Source organism: Chanos chanos, chromosome 7 (assembly GCF_902362185.1).
Source record: "Chanos chanos chromosome 7, fChaCha1.1, whole genome shotgun sequence".
In the NCBI taxonomy this organism is placed as follows: domain Eukaryota; kingdom Metazoa; phylum Chordata; class Actinopteri; order Gonorynchiformes; family Chanidae; genus Chanos; species Chanos chanos.
Genome location: NC_044501.1, coordinates 7,944,328 through 7,962,663, shown reverse-complemented (window position 1 = coordinate 7,962,663; position 18,336 = coordinate 7,944,328). Strand labels below are relative to the sequence as shown.

The following is an 18,336-nucleotide window of genomic DNA, read 5'->3' as shown; positions in this document are numbered from 1 at the left end:
CGTGTGCGACGAAGTGCCAATCAACGCCTTCAACCTGGAGCTTAGCCACGCCCTCAGTGCCATAGGTATTCGCTCCCTGTCAGGTTATCCGCTGTGGGCGTGTGCTTTAGAGAGGAGGCCTCTGCAAGCCATGATCATAGCTTTATTAGAGCTCTCATTTCTGTTTTCACCACAGGACCAACTCTCCTGCTGACCAGCGACATCATTCGAGAGAGACTCGGAGCCTCTGCTCTGGACAGGTAAGGGTAGCGATGGAACACGGCCCGCGCGGAACTGTATTAAGTTTATTAATCCTGTTATATTTATGTTACATATTTATGTTTTTGTGGTATTGTAGAGTGCCCGATTGACAAAAAGCACAATTTTTAATGTTTTTTCCTCATATTTCTTCTCTTGGTTTTGTATTTTATTGTATTATTGTATAATTCTTCTCTTGTCTGCCCCCTCCCTGACCCCCACCCCTCCAGTATTCATGAGTATCGGTTGTCTGGCTGGCTGGCCCAGCAGGAAGACATAAACCGTATCGTCCTGTACCAGACAGACAGCACCATGACCCCATGGACTCAACGCTGTATCAGACAGGCCGACTGCATCCTCATCGTCGGCCTGGGAGACCAGGAGCCCACTCTCGGCCAGGTGCGTGTACGCGTGTGTGTGTGTGTGTGTCTATCGGTCAGCCTCTGTGCTATGATTAGGCTGTACAAATGCATTGTTACGAAACTTAAGAATTCCGTATTAGCCGGGATAATCTCGCTAGGCGGTAGTTTAAAACCCATTATTAGTCTGTGAATAGGTATGAGGGTTAGAAGTTTACAGTGTGGTGGAGCACCCACAGTTAGCAGCTCCTGTTACAGGAAACAAGACTTTCGCTTGCTCGGGTGCCTTTTAATTAAAGTTTCCGTTCCTCTCCAGTTACCCTCCCCCCTCTCTCTCAAGTTTAACCTAGTGACGGTGCTGGACTCTGGTTCTGTTCTTGTCCCCGCAGCTGGAGCAGATGTTGGAGAACACGGCGGTTCGGGCTCTGAAACAGCTGGTTCTGCTGCACCGCGAGGACGGCCCGGGCCCGTCCAGAACCGTGGAGTGGCTGAACATGCGGAGCTGGTGCTCCGGTCACCTCCATCTCAGATGCCCCAGACGGGTCTTCTCTCGACGCGGCCCCACCAAACTGGTACCGACATCTCCCAAAGCTCCGCTCCACGTTTCGCTTTCAGTTCAGATAAATGCTGTTCACGGCACAGGGCCCTGTAAAAACTGTCTGTCCGACACCCTCTGCCAAAGAGATGGTACTGCAGCAGACAGCTGCGTCAAATCTGTCAGGAACTTATAAAAGCTTAATGTAGTCAAGTGTAAGAAAGCTTGGTCAAATCCGTAGCCTCTCTTAACAGGGACGGATACGTCCAATACAAATCTGTGTGAAATCTTCTCTTCCCAGCCAGTCCCGATGTATCACATAGCTATGTAAAGTGTTGTGCTGATTTTAAATTGGCACTTTGAGTCATATAGGTCATATGAAATGTATAATGTAGCCAAACTGGAGCAATATTTATATATTTTTAATCGTTTTTCGTAAAATATCTTTTTAAATTATTAGACCACCAGATGGGCTTTATAGTAGTGTCTGTGAATACTCTGAATGTCTGTCCTGTGGCATGTAACTCCACCAAAAACCAAGTACATATGTGCATGGAGTACCAGAGAAGTATGAATAGTTTTTGTTCGTCCATGCTTGGACTGAATAGAATCACGTCCTGATGTTTGTGTGTGTGTATATGTGTGTGTGTTTATGCGTGCGCGCTTGTGTGTGTGTGTGTGTGTGTTTATGTGTGCATGTGTGTGTGTGTGTGTGTGTGTGTTTCACAGAGGGAGGTCTATGAGAAGGTCTTTGAGAAGACTGCGGACAGACACAGTGATTTTTCTCGGCTGGCCCGAGTGTTAACTGGAAACAGCATTGCCCTGGTGCTGGGTGGGGGAGGGGCCAGGTTTGTGCATTCTCTGTGGCTCCTGATATGTCTCCTCATATTTATAAACAATTATGTTCTGAAATTCTTTAGTAAAACTGTATTCTAAAACAGTGCTTTATGAATCGGTTGCAGGTTAATTCATAGCTGTGCTTTTTCACTTATTTTATTAAGCATTGTAAATGTAGACTTTAACAGATCTCCTCCCAGTCTAGGGAAGTCTTGTGATTTCATTGGTTTGTGTTGCTGTCAATCCTACAGAGGCTGCTCACATGTAGGCGTGATCAAAGCCATGGAGGAGGCAGGGATTCCCATCGACATAGTGGGCGGGACTTCCATCGGTTCCTTTATAGGTGCGCTGTATGCTGAGGAGAGAAGTGCTGTTCGAGTGAAACAGCGAGCACGGGAGTGGGCCAAGGTAGAGTCATCCATCTTTTAAATACGTGAATACGTGAAAAGCCTGACTGGAATAAATAGACTCCATGCTTTGGTCCTTCATGATTGATCTGTTAAAATGACTAACTTCATACCCCCAACTAGGGTTTTTTGTGCAGTCAGAAAATTCAGTTGTATAGTTGAATTCGTGGACTATGACAAAATATTTTTCTTTTTATTGTTGTTTTCCCACCTTATATATCTCCTTTCCTTTGACATCTGTACTGCTGACAGCTCTCCTCACAAACCTGTGTAATGCTGAAGTCTAAGTCTTTCCTGTCCTCTCTGTACTGCCCCTAGGCAATGAACTCTGTGTTTAAAACCGTCTTGGATCTGACCTATCCCATCACCTCCATGTTCTCTGGCTCCGCCTTCAACACCAGCATCTCCAAAGTGTTTGAGGATAAACAGATTGAGGTATTAGGCCACTACCTTTGAAGGACGATTTGTTGTGTGTTGAGTGCAGTTTGTAGGTCAACTCACCAAGACTGTTGTCGCTAATATTTACATTTGATCTCTAGTGGTTTTCCGGTTTTGACTGGTCTTTTCGCATATGACAGTTTAAGCTGTGTCAACGCTACACTACATGGCCAAAAGCATGCGGACACGCCTTTTAATCGGTGGATCCGGCTCTCGCAGCTGCACCCATTGCTGCCAAGGTGTACAAAATGAAGTACACAGCAATGCCAGCTTCACAGACATATTGGCACTTGAATGGGCTGTACCCATCAGTGACTTTCCATGTGCTGTTATAGGATGCCACCTTTCCAAACAGTAAAGTCTGGTACAGAGGGAATTATAGCCTGGGGCTGTTTCTAAGGTTTCAACCTAGGCCTCTTAGTTCCAGTGAAAGGGAAATCTTAGTGGTAAAGAATACAGTGACATTCTGGATGATTCTGTGCTTCCAACTGGCTCTGTGGCAGGAGTTTTGGGGAAGGACCATATCCTGGTTCAGTATGATACCCCCCGCCCCCCCCCCCCTATGGAACACCTTTGAGATGAATTGGAATGCAGGGTGCAGGCCAGGCCTAATCGCCCAGCATCAGTGCCCAAAATCAGTAATGCTCTTGTGACTGAACGGAGGCAAATCCCCGCATCAATTTTTGCAAAATCTAGTGGAAAGCTTTCCTGGAACAGCAGGGACCGTTAAAGCATCAGAAAGAGGACCAGCTCTATATTAATGCCCAATGATATTACATGCTTTTGGCCCAGCTCTGTATTAATGCCCATGATTTCACATGCTTTTGGCCCTGTGATGTAGTTAAAACGGCTCAGAGACGGGCACTCCGTGGCGGTCTTTTAATTTTGTGTTGTGCATATAGAGCACGGTAAAATGATTGATGATGCTGAAGTTGCTGCCTGTTTTGACAGGACCTTTGGCTGCCCTACTTCAATGTTACCACTGACATCACAGCCTCTGCCATGCGGGTACATAAAGACGGTGAGTGACAGCTGAGTTAGGGAGCACTCCTTCCTGTTGAGAGAAACCAAAAAAAAAAGTTCCTCAAGGTTTTATATTTGGCACTTTTCACTTTTTGAATAAGGAGTATCATTATAGAAAGTTCAGCTATAACAATTATCAAGGAATGTACAACCACTTTCAATGTTACATTGTAAGCATTCAGAAAGCATAAACAGTTAACACTGCATCCCCTCAAAGATGACAGAGAACTAATGTGGGAAAATGGCATGATGATTAATGTATGTTCTCAAAGGAAAAAAATGTTATCGATGTTATGCTATACGGTGTGAAATCTTGTTTAATAAGAGTTCACGGTCTTCTGATCAACTACTTAAATTTCGGGGTCCTGTGCTCTGGGTGTGGTTGTGTCATGGTTAAAACTGAATGTGCAGATGTGCATGTTCTGTGGCTGTGTCTTTTGCTATGAGACCGTGAGGAGACAAATACACGTGAGCCCTCGTGGTCACGTCTGAGATCCAAAGAACAATCACTCCATCCTGCTTGTCTGTTCATTCATATGACTGAATCATTAATACATTGATTGATTTGCCTTTACAAACGCATAGCCCATTAACTTCAGTCTTGGGGTGATCACTGACATCCTATTAGCTTCCCGGCTTCTGGGGCAGACCCCCAAAATCCAGTCTCGAAAAGTTTCTTTAAAATTCTAGAATTCTGTAGAACTCTAATAGGGATCACCGAATCAATGTATCTTAACAACATTACGAAGCTTCAGTATTCTGAGCCGTAGGTTCTTCTGCAGCACGATTCCAAATTATCGAATTATTCCCTGACAATGTAAAAACAAATACGCTCACAAATTTGCCAGCGATGAACTCATTTCATAGTGGACTGGATTTGGGGGACTCTACATGGCTTGGTGGTCACTCTGATTCATCCAAATGGCTTGTGGGATTGCATCTTGGCATGTCTTGACTAACCGCAAGATACAAGCTTGTCTATTCGTGGCCCCCCCCCCCCCACCCCCCTTTAATTCTCTCTCATTCTTCTTCTCTTGACTCCTTCCTGTGCAACCATTTATGCTTTTCGATGTCCAATCATTTTCTTTCCCTTTCCATCCATTCTAAACATGCCTCATTACTGTGTTTGTCGACCCCATACACCTCCTCCCCCAGCATCTTCCCCCCTCCCACAACTTTTTCAATGTGTCCAACGTTTCTAAACGAAAGTGTCTGAACATAGCATTGTGCTGCATACTGTAGAATCATGCGCTCTGTTTATTGGCCATATACAGCGTGAAAAGCCGTAGAGACGCTTCTAGACGCTTCTAGACGCTTGTGTCACTAGGTGGTGGGATCCAGAACATTCCCTCGCTTTAAGTGTTCCCATTAACTTCGCTTCTGTAGCAAAGTCTTTGTTAAATCCTCTTCTAGTAGTGCTAATCCGTGTTAATCCAAGCACACATGAATCAGGAGAGATACTTCACTTTTTCAATCAATGTTTTTAGAGTAAGGGAGTCCCATTTTCAGCGGCTGCTTTCGTGGAGTTGCATCAGATAATGATTCGGGGCAAGTTTGGTCAGACCTGTCGTTGGAATGTGGCCTAAATGTCGAAATCGGATTAAGCAACTCTGTTACCTTATCTGACCCTGCCACTAAGTGCTTAGTTTATATTGACTTGCTTTTGTGCAATTACCGATATTTCACATATGTTCCGTGTAGAATAGAAACAGTGTAGTCCTTGACCTCTTTCTAAAAAATTGATATGATCGTCAACCAATGGACGGCCGATATTCAGTCTTCCCATCAATTACAAAGTGCAAATGACAGACTAGTTATCCCGCATGACCCAACTACACAAGAACCTCCTCGTGTGTGTAACATAACACTCAACTTTAGCCTGTAGAGCTCTCTCTCTATCTCTGTCTGTCCATTGTTTTTCTTGTTCTTTCTGTCTTTGGCTTGTCATACACTCTGTCATCTCTAACACAACTTCTAACACACATCCACACACATTTAGTAAAAAAAAAATAAAATTGGATGGTTATTCCTCTGAGCACGTCAGTGAAAGAAAAGCCTAGCTGTAGGAATCCAAGTAAGAGTCGGAGCCCATTAAGGTCTGTTTCCAGAGACCCTGGTTGTCTTTTCAGAGGGCTTAAATCGGTAGTTTAGCAAAGTGCACACTCTCCATTTGGGAGTTGTTCAACATGTTCTTCCTCCCCCTTTCCCCATGTCTTTCATCTATCATGTACCTGTCTCTCTCTCTCTCTCTCTCTCTCTCTCTCTCACTCTCTCTGTCTCTGTCTTTCACTTGCCCACTGCCAAGATATCAGTTCCCTGTCTCCTCCTCTCCCCCTTCCTGCGGAGTGCTTGTCCATTTTGATTTACTCTCCATCTTCATTCGACAGGCTGTGTGTGGCGCTATGTTAGAGCCAGTGCGTCCTACACTCCCTATTTACCTCCTCTCTGCGATCCCAAGGATGGCCACCTGCTTGTGGATGGTTGCTATGTAAACAATGTCCCAGGTCAGAACTGTGTTCCCCCCCTCTCCCAAAACAACAACAATAAAAAGTACCACCTCCGCCCTCTGCTTCCACTTTTACACCCGAACACTCGGTCCCCCCACCCCCCATCACCCCCCCCCCCCCCCACCCCCACCCCCGCCACCGCCACAAAACCCTCGTTTCAGTATTAACCCCACGCTCGCCAGTTGGACGTTGGGAGCCCATGGTTTGGAAGGAAAGTTCTGGTTTACACAATAAGAGAGTGAATGAAAGGGAGTGTCACTGGTCCTCCCGCTTCCCCAGTAAACTTCCGTCCCGTTTTCATGCCACTTTCTGAATTGGCCAGAATTCTCCAACCTTACCCCCGCTCTTTGTAACTTTACACAGATTTTGCAGGGCTGTTTCACTCACGCAGGTACTTATCCCTGGGTCGGAGATGCATGGTCTTTGTCCTGACACTTTCAGATTTGATTGATTTTGCTTCGTTTTCATTTGGTAGGCCTCGTGTAAGGTCCTGTTGTTTTTGGGGGGGGGGGCGGGGGGGGGGGGTCTCTCTGTGTCATGCAAAGCACGGTATATGTGCATGTATATACTGGCGCACTTTCTTTACTCCAAGAGTGAGGCGGATCCATTTTGTGGTGTTTTTGGTTGAAAGGCCTCACATGAGCATAGTGAGGACATTTGTCATTGTGGGGACATTTGTCATTGTGGGGATGATGATGATGAAGCAAGAGCAGATTTCAGATTATTTGACTATGTGGATTAAGTGTAATTTGTTTTAGTTGAAGCCAGTGGGCCACAAATTCAATCAGTCCATCAATAACCACAGACGTGGCACAATATATATATATATTTTTTTGGCAGTTGTTGTGTTTGTGTATTTTGGGGACACAGACTGGCTATGGTAAGCCACTTAGGTTCATATAAATATATGTGTGTGTGAAATTATGTGCTTTACTCTCTCAAATTTGTTTTGGCTTCAGTAATTTATAGTTTAAGTCTTGCTGTGAAATGTGACATTAGATTTAATTTGTAAATGGGCCCCTGCTGTGATCATATAGGTGTACGATTGGTTTCTCTGAAGTTGCTGTTTTCCCCTTGTTCGGTTGTTTCTCTTCCATTGGCCATGTAAAGTGTCTGTGCTGTATCTGTTGTTCATCCAGCTTCTCCATTGGCTTTTGCATGTCTTTTTTTTTCCCATTGGCCAAAACTCACAAAAAGGGACCGCCCTTTGACCCTATTTCTCACCCTGCTGGTGGCTGTGTGCATGTAAATTGAAACTTATCTTAAATTTTCTTTGTCCAGACTACATAATAAATATTGCAACAAACTGTGTCCCTGCAGTAATGTAAAAACATACGTGTTCTGGATCCTACGAATATATTTGAATGAGTACATTTAGGAAGATTTGGGAAATTCAATTTGGCTAATTAACAGATGGGATTCTGTGGAATTTCCAGCTTTGGGAATTTCAGCCTCTGTCGCTACCTTACCTGTAATTTTTTTTTCTCCTTCCAATTTGTCACTCCACATTCCTGTGTCTCTGAATTCCATGCATCGATGCACCTGTCTTGATATCTCTTTATGGTACCTCTTCTCCTTCCAACCCGTGTTGCAGCTAGACCTCTCCTGCCACCTGTAGGCTCGGAGTCAGTACTACAGGCCAGGACAGTCTGGACATGCCCCAACATGTTCACTGAGAGATCTCTCAACTCTGTCTCCTCAAACCACCCCTGTGCCCTGTGTGTAGCACAATGACACTATAACTGCAAGAAATTCACTTATGTACTTACACCAAGGCAGATAAGATGAATGGAGTCTTATTCACTTTGGCGTACAGTCATAAGTGGAAAACAGATAACTGGTTGATGGGTACATGATTTTAGTTATAAATATAATAATTTGTACTTGTAAATCTATTTCATTTCATAAGTATTGACCGCACAGGGAGCAGGAAGATTGCTTTGAGACAGAGTTTGGAGTCTGCTCCACTTTGTCTGTGTTAACCCTACCTCTGGCACTCTGTATGTGATCACACACACTCGTACACACACACACACACAGGTTGAGAGAGGTGGGGTTCACAGTGGTGAAGCAGGCTCCAAAAGGCTGCACACACCATTAACGTCTTTCCTTGCTGGCTGGGCGAATGGTCTGTGCATTATTAATTTGACACTCCGAGACAACTTTGAGACGTTGACGAGACGTTTCCGAGATGCTGTCGAGATCGTCGATGATGCTCACGAGAAGTCGTTGAGGGACCTCAATGACACGATGCTGGGATATTTCTGAGGGGATACTGAGATGATTTTGAAAGGCTGTGAGGCAATGAGACATTGATGAGAGGTTTCTGAGACATTATTGAGACGTTATTGAGATGTTATCCCCCCCCCCCCCCCCCCCCCCCCGGTGTGCCAGGCTCTCTGTGGCGCTATGTGCGGGCGAGCATGACCCTCTCAGGGTACCTGCCGCCCCTCTGCGACCCCAAAGACGGCAACTTACTGATGGACGGTGGCTACATCAACAACCTCCCAGGCAAGTAAATGCCCCTCCGTATCCCGTCCCCACAGCTGAGGACTAGAAGGCTCAGTAACTGCAGGGGAAGTTTAGAAATGGGGTTTTAATGGGGCATGATCGTGGTCACAGGTAAGTATGACAAATTCGTTGAGTGAGAAAGAGAGGGTAATTGGAGTGGCTACGCTTTTTCCATCTGAACAGTGGGAACCAATCAGCACGGCTTTTATAAAGAGTAAATGCGTCGGTCTTATTTGTCAAACTGTTTTCGTGTTTTTTAGATGTTTGACTTCACTTAAACTGGATCATGTTAGTGTCAAGGTATTTCCGAGTTATTGAGGGGACATTCCCTCTCATGTATAGATTCTTGCTGACAGACTGAACACTGAATTCAGACGGAAAAAGCTACAAAAGGGTTCAGTATTGGAGTGACGATGATTCATGACAATTTAAGGTTAAATTCGCCCTAAATTTGTCATTTCCGTCAGCCACTGCTAAAACACACGGGAAAGTATTAACGTCCATGCGATCATGTGTCAGTCATCATGCTGTCTGATGTGTGATTGGTCAGAGAGAAGAGTGAGGGAGGGTCATGTCGTCAGAGTTAATTTACAGAATGAAATAATGATTTGCAGAGGGAAACGTCATTACCACATAATGTATCTGAGACGTACTAAATGAAGACCACGCCACAGTGCATCAGATGGCATGTGACACACTCCCTTCAATCAGAACAGGGAAAACAAAAAAAAACACTGAAAATGATTTTTATCTGGGTGTTGCACAGCAATTTGTTTCGTTTTTCTGCATGATACACGATGTTAACTGAACAGAGCTATTTCCTCACTGAGTCATGTTGTTTTTCCTCAGTCTTTTCAGATTAGACTTTAAAAATGATGAGTATTACGCAGCGCGTTAATTTATCATGTTATTTATTTATGACGCAGCCGTTTAGTAAGAGGCAGACCTTCTCTTGTAGCATGCAGAATGATTAGGATTTTTAAAGGTGGTGCTCAGCCTACTACATTAATGTGTTGGTGAGCTTTTGACAGTGGCTTTGTGTCAGAGAGACTATTACGATGGAGATTTTGGCTTGATATTCTCTCTCCACAGAAAAAAAAAACACCTAACTATGTTTCACAGTCTATTCCAAATTCCCTCAATTTCCTTGTTTACAAGAGTACTCTAATTGGATGGTTGAGAAGTTTGTGAAACATGGGTCGATCCAGTTTGTCATACGTGTGTCGCGATTTCGGTATGTAACCAGAGCCACAGTGTTGATTAGACCTGTATAATTTATAACGACAAAATGTACCGCAAATCCATCTAGTTTATTACTAAAAAAACTAAGCAGTCTGTCTTTACATCCTCACTTTGAATTACCACGTGTCATAGAGCGCTATAAAGGAAGTTCTCTAACCTTATCATATCTCGGTCCTGTCAACACTGTGGTGTGGCGTGGTCGTCGTTGGAGACCAACCGACTCTACCGTGTCTCCTCTTTCCCCCTAGTCAGGCCGGAAACAGGCTGTGTACTCCAATTGATCATTTTCCTCCTCAGTAACAAATTAGATCCATGTCAGGGTTTTATCCATTTGGATGACATTTTTAAATATGAAACATTTAGATTTGAAGAAAACATAGTGATTGGTCAGAAAAGCACAAAGCATTGTAATGGAGAAGTTCAGAGACTGATAAGGTAATGCAGCCTGTTTCTCTGGTTGTAGTATTGGTGTGAGTTTTGGTGTCTGTTTGTGTCTGTGTTTATGTGTGTATTAAACCGTATACTTGATATGAAATAATAATAATGACTTCGTTCTCTCTGGACTGCGTGTTATTGCGTGTCTTTGCATTTGCTCGTTGGCGACTCTAACATCACACAGCGGACATCGCCCGAAACATGGGCACCAAGACGGTCATCGCCATCGACGTGGGTAGCCAGGATGAGACTGACCTCTGTAACTATGGCGACAGCCTCTCTGGCTGGTGGCTGCTGTGGAAACGGATTAACCCCTGGGCAGAGAAAGTGAAAGTAAGGATTTTAATCATGAATTGTTCAGGATTGTCCGAGTTTAGCGGTCAGTCAAACTGCACACTCGCCTTTATGTAGGGGTGCCAAAGTTTACGAAAGAGTGAGACAGGAGAAAAATAATAAATTCCTCTAGAAACTTCTTAAAGAACACCCAAATACTGGAGAGAGATTCATGAAGGCCTTTACCGTGAAAAAATGTAAACATAAGCAGAATCAGTGAGTTAGACAGTGATTGGTTCAAAAAAAGCATCTTCTCTCACCAGAAGCAACACCATTGGCTGAGCAAAATTCTGGTTGGATTCGATGACTCAGGGCACTGTAAAATATTTGAGCATTAAACCCAAGACTAGCATTGCTAGGCTGTGTAAGGGAATGTGTTACATTAAGGTGCTGCCTTGTCTTCTCCAGGTGCCTGACATGGCTGAGATCCAGTCCCGGCTGGCCTACGTTTCATGTGTGCGACAGCTGGAACTGGTCAAAAAGAGCGCGTACTGCGAGTACATCCGTCCGCCCATCGACCGATTCAAGACCATGGACTTCGGCAAGTTCGACGAGATCTATGTGAGTTTGGAAAGAGTCCCCTCTCAAAATTCACAGGGTTGCAGAATTTATTCCTCCTACCGGAAGCCTTACTTATCTTAGCTGAACCTAGCCCAGTAACAGTGCAAATACATGATAACCAAAATGCGTTCAGCTTGTTTCCCTGTAACTGATTACAGGGAAATTAATGCATTGAACCTCTTAATTACAATGGAAATGTGCATGACAAAGCCAAACTGATTTTTTTAAGACCAGTTCTTAGTGGCATGGTGTATCTCTGTTTACATGTATTATATGTCTTTATGTATGCGTGTGTGCGTGTGTGTGTGTGTGTGTGCGCGCGTGCGCGCAGGACGTGGGCTATCAACACGGCAAGGTGTTGTTTGACGGCTGGGCTCGTGGAGAGATCATAGATATGATGCTTAAAGACCATCGCTCAGCAGACTACAATGACGGCAAGAAGACAGATGTGAGTTTACCGTGTTTGTAGCCGTCACCTCTACCAGTTACAAGAGTTAGAAGATTGTTTAGGCTGTTGATGGCCAGTGCTGATGAAAGTGAAAAGAGGTTGATCCAACGGTAAAGAGTGTTAATTGCAGAGTGTTACACTGTCGTCTCCAAACGACAGCAAGCAGAGACTCCCTAATGAATATTCTGTTTGCTTCTCTCACGTGACCTGCCGTCATCTGTGCTTCTGGTTTTTTTCCATTGCCCTTTGTTTTTTTTCTTGTCTCAGTTCTGTTAACTAAGTTCATGTCAATGTTGCTAATTAACTGTTAATTCACCCATTTATCTCTCAGTCTCATCCACTTTTTACCTGTGGTTCTCTCTCTCTCTCTCTCACTCTCTCGGCTGGCCACAGACGTGCACGTGTCCTGGTGCAGACTTTACTGATCTGGCTGAGATCGTGTCCCGTATTGAGCCTGTACAGAGTTACCTGGCTGCAGATGGTCAGTCAACACCTTGACATATATATACCCTTATATCAATGATTTACACACAACTGTCCCTTATATACCCTTATACCAATGATTTACACACAACTGTCCCTTATATACCCTTATACCAATGATTTACACACAACTGTCCCTTATGTACCCTTATACCAATGATTTACACACAACTGTCCCTTATGTACCCTTATACCAATGATTTACACACAACTGTCCCTTATGTACCCTTATACCAATGATTTACACACAACTGTCCCTTATGTACCCTTATACCAATGATTTACACACAACTGTCCCTTATATACCCTTATACCAATGATTTACACACAACTGTCCCTTATGTACCCTTATACCAATGATTTACACACAACTGTCCCTTATATACCCTTATACCAATGATTTACACACAACTATCCCTTATATACCCTTATACCAATGATTTACACACAACTGTCCCTTATGTACCCTTATACCAATGATTTACACACAACTGTCCCTTATATACCCTTATACCAATGATTTACACACGACTGTCCCTTATATACCCTTATACCAATGATTTACACACAACTGTCCCTTATATACCCTTATACCAAAGATTTACACGTGACTGTCCCTTATATACCCTTATACCAACGATGTACACACAACTGTCCCTTATATATGCTTATAACAATGATTTACACAGGACTGTCCCTTATATATGCTTATAACAATGATTTACACAGGACTGTCCCTTATATAGCCTTATACCAATGATTTACACACAACTGTCCCTTATATACCCTTATACCAACGATTTACACACGACTGTCCCTTATATATGCTTATAACAATGATTTACACAGGACTGTCCCTTATATACCCTTATACCAATGATTTACACACAACTATCCCTTATATACCCTTATACCAATGATTTACACACAACTGTCCCTTATATACCCTTATACCAATGATTTACACACAACTGTCCCTTATATACCCTTATACCAAAGATTTACACATGACTGTCCCTTATATACCATTATACCAACGATGTACACACAACTGTCCCTTATATACCCTTATACCAATGATGTACACATGACTGTCCCTTATATACCCTTATACCAACGATTTACACATGACTGTCCCTTATATACCCTTATACCAACGATGTACACACAACTGTCCCTTATATACCCTTATACCAATGATTTACACACGACTGTCCCTTATATACCCTTATACCAATGATTTACACACGACTGTCCCTTATATACGCTTATACCAATGATTTACACACGACTGTCCCTTATATACCCTTATACCAACGATGTACACACAGCTGTCCCTTATATACCCTTATACCAATGATTTACACACGACTGTCCCTTATATACCCTGCGCAGCATCTGACCTCTGCAGGAGATGGATAGGTTAAGTAAAGTTTTTGAATGAGACTGTTCCTTTGTTACTGTCTTTATCCTGTTTTCTGACTGTGTGCGCGTGTGCGTGTGTGCGTGTGTGTGTGTTTGTGTGTGCCTGTGTGTGTGTGCTCTGTAGAAGGCGAGTCAGACTGTCTGACGGAGTATGAAGAGGATGGCATGGACACAGTAAGAGAAGAGGAAGGTGAGGAAGAGGAGTATGAGCCAGACGAACCTGAAGATCACTCACCTGGAGACTGGGCACCTAACGGTGTCTTTCAGACGGTACAAATACAAACTTACCCACACACACACACATATTGCATTAACCATTTAGAACACATTTTCACACTGATAATTATTTTAAGTGTGGAGTGTTGGACCCTTAAAGAGTGACTGAGACAAGAGGAGATGTGTGACAGTAGTGTGTTTGACAGATTTGATTACACAGCAGCCTGTGGTGGGTCTTTGCTCTTTGTCCTGCAGACTGTATGGACACTGTGTTTCTCCGATTCACACACGCAAAACCTCCTTTTGTCTTCATCCGTCTGTTTTCACACACGCAAAACCTCCTTTTGTCTTCATCCATCTGTTTTCACACATTTAAAACCTCCTTTTGTCTTCATCCGTCCGTTTTCAGGACGAGGAGAAATCCGTGCGTCAGAGGAAGAACATTCCCAGCGACTCAAACACATGCTCCGAGGTTTCAGACTGCTGACAGGAGTCAAAGGTCGGGGGTCAAAGGTCAACGAACTAAGGAAAGGGATTCGACTCCCGGCTCACACTTCGAAGGCTGAAGCCGGGGTACTCGAAAACACAGGAGCACCAAAGACACCGTAGCGACGCGGCCCGACAGAGGAGTGTCCCGAGCCCCTGCGTTGGTCGCCTGTCCTTTTTGACTTCTCGCAAGACGGCAGAGCAGCAACCTAACCCCAGGCGCACCCCACTCTGCCAGTTAGGGGGTTCACTACCCCAAAATTCATTGGGGTGCAGCACCCCCTGCACGACACAGTGCCCCAAAGAGCAGGAGGTCTACCTCTTTCCCACCCCATCCAAAAGACTACGGAGCGATGACACTGGAGCTAGACTTCAGTGATGGCCAGTAAAATCACAAACTGTAAAATCCGCACATTTTCAAACAGTTAAATTAAATATAGATATATATAGATATATAACTGATATCCCGGAAGTATTCCAGCGACTGACTCCGTGGGACCTGAGAGAGTGTATATGTGAACGAGTTTTCTGTTCGTTGCCTTTTTCTCAATATTCCCCAACGCACGCCCGAGGGCAGTGGAGAAAAACCGTACTGGCCATCCAAAACTTTCCCCTTTCCCCTGAGGAAGAGCTTCCCTTGTCCGTTTCCCTCAGGAGTCGGGAAGGAATAAGAGAGACGTTATGATTGTACTGCTTTGAGGCGTGGTTTTGTCCCTTGGTGTGTTTGTATGCGTGTAACCACCCTTGTGTTTGGAATGGGAACCGGTGTGAGACTTGACTCTTACGATCAAGTTTTTGTTTTTTGTTTTTTGTTCTTTAGTTGGAGACGTGAGAGGATACTAAGAAAGTTGTGGACGATTTAACAGCGGGGAGACATAGTGTCGTAGGGCGTTAGGTAGGGAACGGTTTCACTATATTACGGACGTAGAAATGTAGGGATGGACAGATGCCACGCGCAAGTGGAGGAGTAGAGTGAAAGAAAGATAGTTACACTTATAAAGACGTAGGGTACTGCAAAAAGAAGAGACGCGGAGAGTTCGTATTCAAAGAGAGGATGGAATGGAAGGAATAAAAAGAGTGGTATAGATAAAAGGAGAAAAAGGAATATTGGGATATTGGGGTTGAGTCTGTAAAAGTTGTCTTTTTTGTGTTAGAGGGGTGTGTGTGTGTGTGTGTGTGTAACTAGGTTGGGAGGTATGAATGTATACGTGGGTGATGTCTCTTTCTGCAGTGCTGTGTGTGTGTGTGTGTGTGTGTGAGTGCCCATCCCTGTGTTGATATTTAATGATTCCGGTCTCGACGGCAGACTTGCTTGCATTTCAAGAGGAAGAGGAAGAGGAGGAAGATGCCTTTAATGACAGTTGCACATATATTTACAGTGGGCGGGACATTTGGATACTGTACCTGTGGACCCCTCCTCTGGCCTCTCAGTTTGTCTGACTTGACACTCAGTGGCGTGGACTGCAGCGCCCCCCCCCCCCCCCCCTCACTCTCTCTCTCTCACTATTCTTCCAGACTAGTCTATATGCACTCATTCTTTGGGTCATATATTTACACTTTCTTCAATAACTACACTGGTAATCATTTAAAAAAGGCCATATTTACTAAGTGCTTTAGAGAGCAAAAATTTGAACCTGTTTCTTGACGGCAATGCAGAAAATAAGAGATGTATTTAAACGTGAAGTAGACAATAAGTAAAAAAAAAAGAAAAAGAAAAAAAAGGATAAAATTTGGAGAGGTTTTAGAATTGAAGTAATGTGTTTCTGCAATAGAAAAACTTGTCAAGTTTCTTGTCGTCAAATTTCCTTGGGCTTAGTGATTCTGGCCTGGAGATCTCTTATGTAGACGGGCAAAACCCTCCCAGGAACAGACCACGATGTGCTTGCTGCGTTTTTCAGTATTTTTGGGGGGCTGAGACGATTTACCTGTTTGATATGTTTATGTGAACTTAAGGAGTTGCCAATTATTTGTTTTATTTATTTGTTTTATCACTGGCTTTTTAATAACTTTTTTTTAACACTTGAAAGAGAGAAATCCAAATATTCTAAGCTCTGTAAAAGAATACAATGAAATCAAATTTTTTTTTTTTTTTCTAATTTAGCCTTGCTTCGACAGTTTTGCACTGATACACGTTGAGAGGAATTCCTCGGTGGAGTTGATGTTGATTTAAATTTGCATTTGCAGTACTCAGTGGAACCTGAAGATGTATTTCTTCTGTACTGTTAATGAAAACAAATGCCCAATAATAAATCTAATTTAATGCCAGAGTCGTCTCTTAGCACTCAAAGATTATGATGGTAAATGCAGGTTTGTTGGCAGAGAAAGATTATGAGAGCTAATGATCCAGACAATGCAATTCTTTTGGAAATATCACCGTATTAGATGTGAACTGAGTAAAAATACTACTTACACACATACACACTTATGTATGTATACCCACATATATACATACATATATAAGTAAACTGTATCTATTGTATAAAATGATTAAAAGACATTTTATCTGGGCACACAAGAAGAACGTACTAAAAGCCTTTTCATAGCTAGCCTCAATCGCGTATTTCTCTTTGGTCTAGAATTCGTTCTGTTCTGAAATCTGTTCCATTCCCTACAACACTGAGACAAAAAAAACCCAACTCTGTTGAATTAATACATTTCAAACATTTAAACAACAAGATGAAAACCACTTTAACTTTTTAGAAGTTTTTATTTATTTAAGTTTTTAAATTTTTTTTTTTATTATTTTTTTTCTCCAAAAAAATCCTGAGGTATTCACAATATAATGGCATTTCTTTTATTTGAAATATTGAGGAAATGGGACATTCTATGGGGTATGAAGGAAGTGAACACAAAAGCGTCGATAAAGCTGTACTGGTTGAGAACTGTCAGACAAACCTCTCTACTCAAAAATACTCTTAAGTCTGGTCTTAAGCTCCTCACCACCATTCAGTTAACTGTTACCTGCGCTCAGTGACTCCAATCCACTGTAACTTTTTACTCCACTGTCGGACTAAAGATTTTACTAGCTATGATGATGTGCAGGTTAGATTCATTTGGGTCACAAATCTTACATTTCTAGAGCTCTAGCGTTTAGCCCAAAAAAAGGAAAAGAAAAAGAAAAAAAAAAAACACTTAAAAAAAAAAAAAAATTTATGTTGGCACAGTTGCATTTCATCAATTGAATTTTGGGGTATTTTGGTTTCAGAACTACTGAAATGCCAACAAACCCAAACAAAAACCAAAAAAAAAATTAGTATTCCCGGATACTTGAGATAATGGTTCTCTTTTGAATGCACCACAGAGGCGTCAAAGATCAATGGACCTAAAAGCACAGTCCATCTTAAGCAACAGTAAAACAGTAATTCGCAATGTACATATCAGAATTCGGAGTTTCATCATATCCCAAAAAAAAAAATTCAAAAAACAAAACAAAAACAAAAACAAAAACAAAAAAACTAAAAACCCCTCCAGTGCAACATCAGGTAGTAATATTGACAGTTCCACTTAGTACGACACATTCTAACCATAATACAGCTCTATACAGCATTAGAGAACCCAGAGTGGTTCAGGACAAAAGAAACCTAACTAGACACAGACCCAGCTAAACTTGGGATGAAATCATCGTGAATGATCAAAACAAACAAACAAACAAACAAACAAACAAAAATAACAACAACAACAACAATAATAATAATAATAACAATAACAATAAAAATAATCATTTGAAAAAGAAAAAGAAAAAGGAAAAACAAAAAAAACAAATCACCGTTACAGGGTGAAATCCAAAGCAGAGTGACGTGGCCACTCGGTTTTGGGGAGAAAAAGACACACCTTATACCTGTCCTTCCTGTAT

At 42.7% G+C, this 18,336-nt stretch overlaps 1 protein-coding gene across 5 annotated transcripts in view; it reads left to right on the top strand.

Annotated features, from left to right (window-relative positions):
- Nucleotides 1-14,903, top strand: part of pnpla6 (patatin-like phospholipase domain containing 6) — a 29,717-nt gene extending 14,814 nt beyond the window's left edge. For 4 of the 5 annotated variants that reach the window (XM_030780927.1, XM_030780928.1, XM_030780925.1 and 1 more), the window contains exons 21-35: nucleotides 1-65; nucleotides 176-239; nucleotides 468-636; nucleotides 986-1,168; nucleotides 1,861-1,979; nucleotides 2,220-2,376; nucleotides 2,694-2,810; nucleotides 3,765-3,834; nucleotides 8,738-8,854; nucleotides 10,716-10,864; nucleotides 11,273-11,425; nucleotides 11,757-11,873; nucleotides 12,267-12,354; nucleotides 13,906-14,051; nucleotides 14,407-14,903. The exon at nucleotides 1-65 is cut by the window's left edge and continues 85 nt beyond it. In XM_030780927.1, the coding sequence (XP_030636787.1) occupies nucleotides 1-65; nucleotides 176-239; nucleotides 468-636; nucleotides 986-1,168; nucleotides 1,861-1,979; nucleotides 2,220-2,376; nucleotides 2,694-2,810; nucleotides 3,765-3,834; nucleotides 8,738-8,854; nucleotides 10,716-10,864; nucleotides 11,273-11,425; nucleotides 11,757-11,873; nucleotides 12,267-12,354; nucleotides 13,906-14,051; nucleotides 14,407-14,484 (1,792 nt within the window). In that variant the 3' untranslated portion in view covers nucleotides 14,485-14,903. Of the gene's footprint in view, nucleotides 66-175; nucleotides 240-467; nucleotides 637-985; nucleotides 1,169-1,860; nucleotides 1,980-2,219; nucleotides 2,377-2,693; nucleotides 2,811-3,764; nucleotides 3,835-6,223; nucleotides 6,341-8,737; nucleotides 8,855-10,715; nucleotides 10,865-11,272; nucleotides 11,426-11,756; nucleotides 11,874-12,266; nucleotides 12,355-13,905; nucleotides 14,052-14,406 lie in introns of all 5 variants that reach the window. The other variant, XM_030780926.1, reaches the window with a different exon arrangement.
- The last annotated feature ends 3,433 nt before the right edge of the window (nucleotides 14,904-18,336 follow it).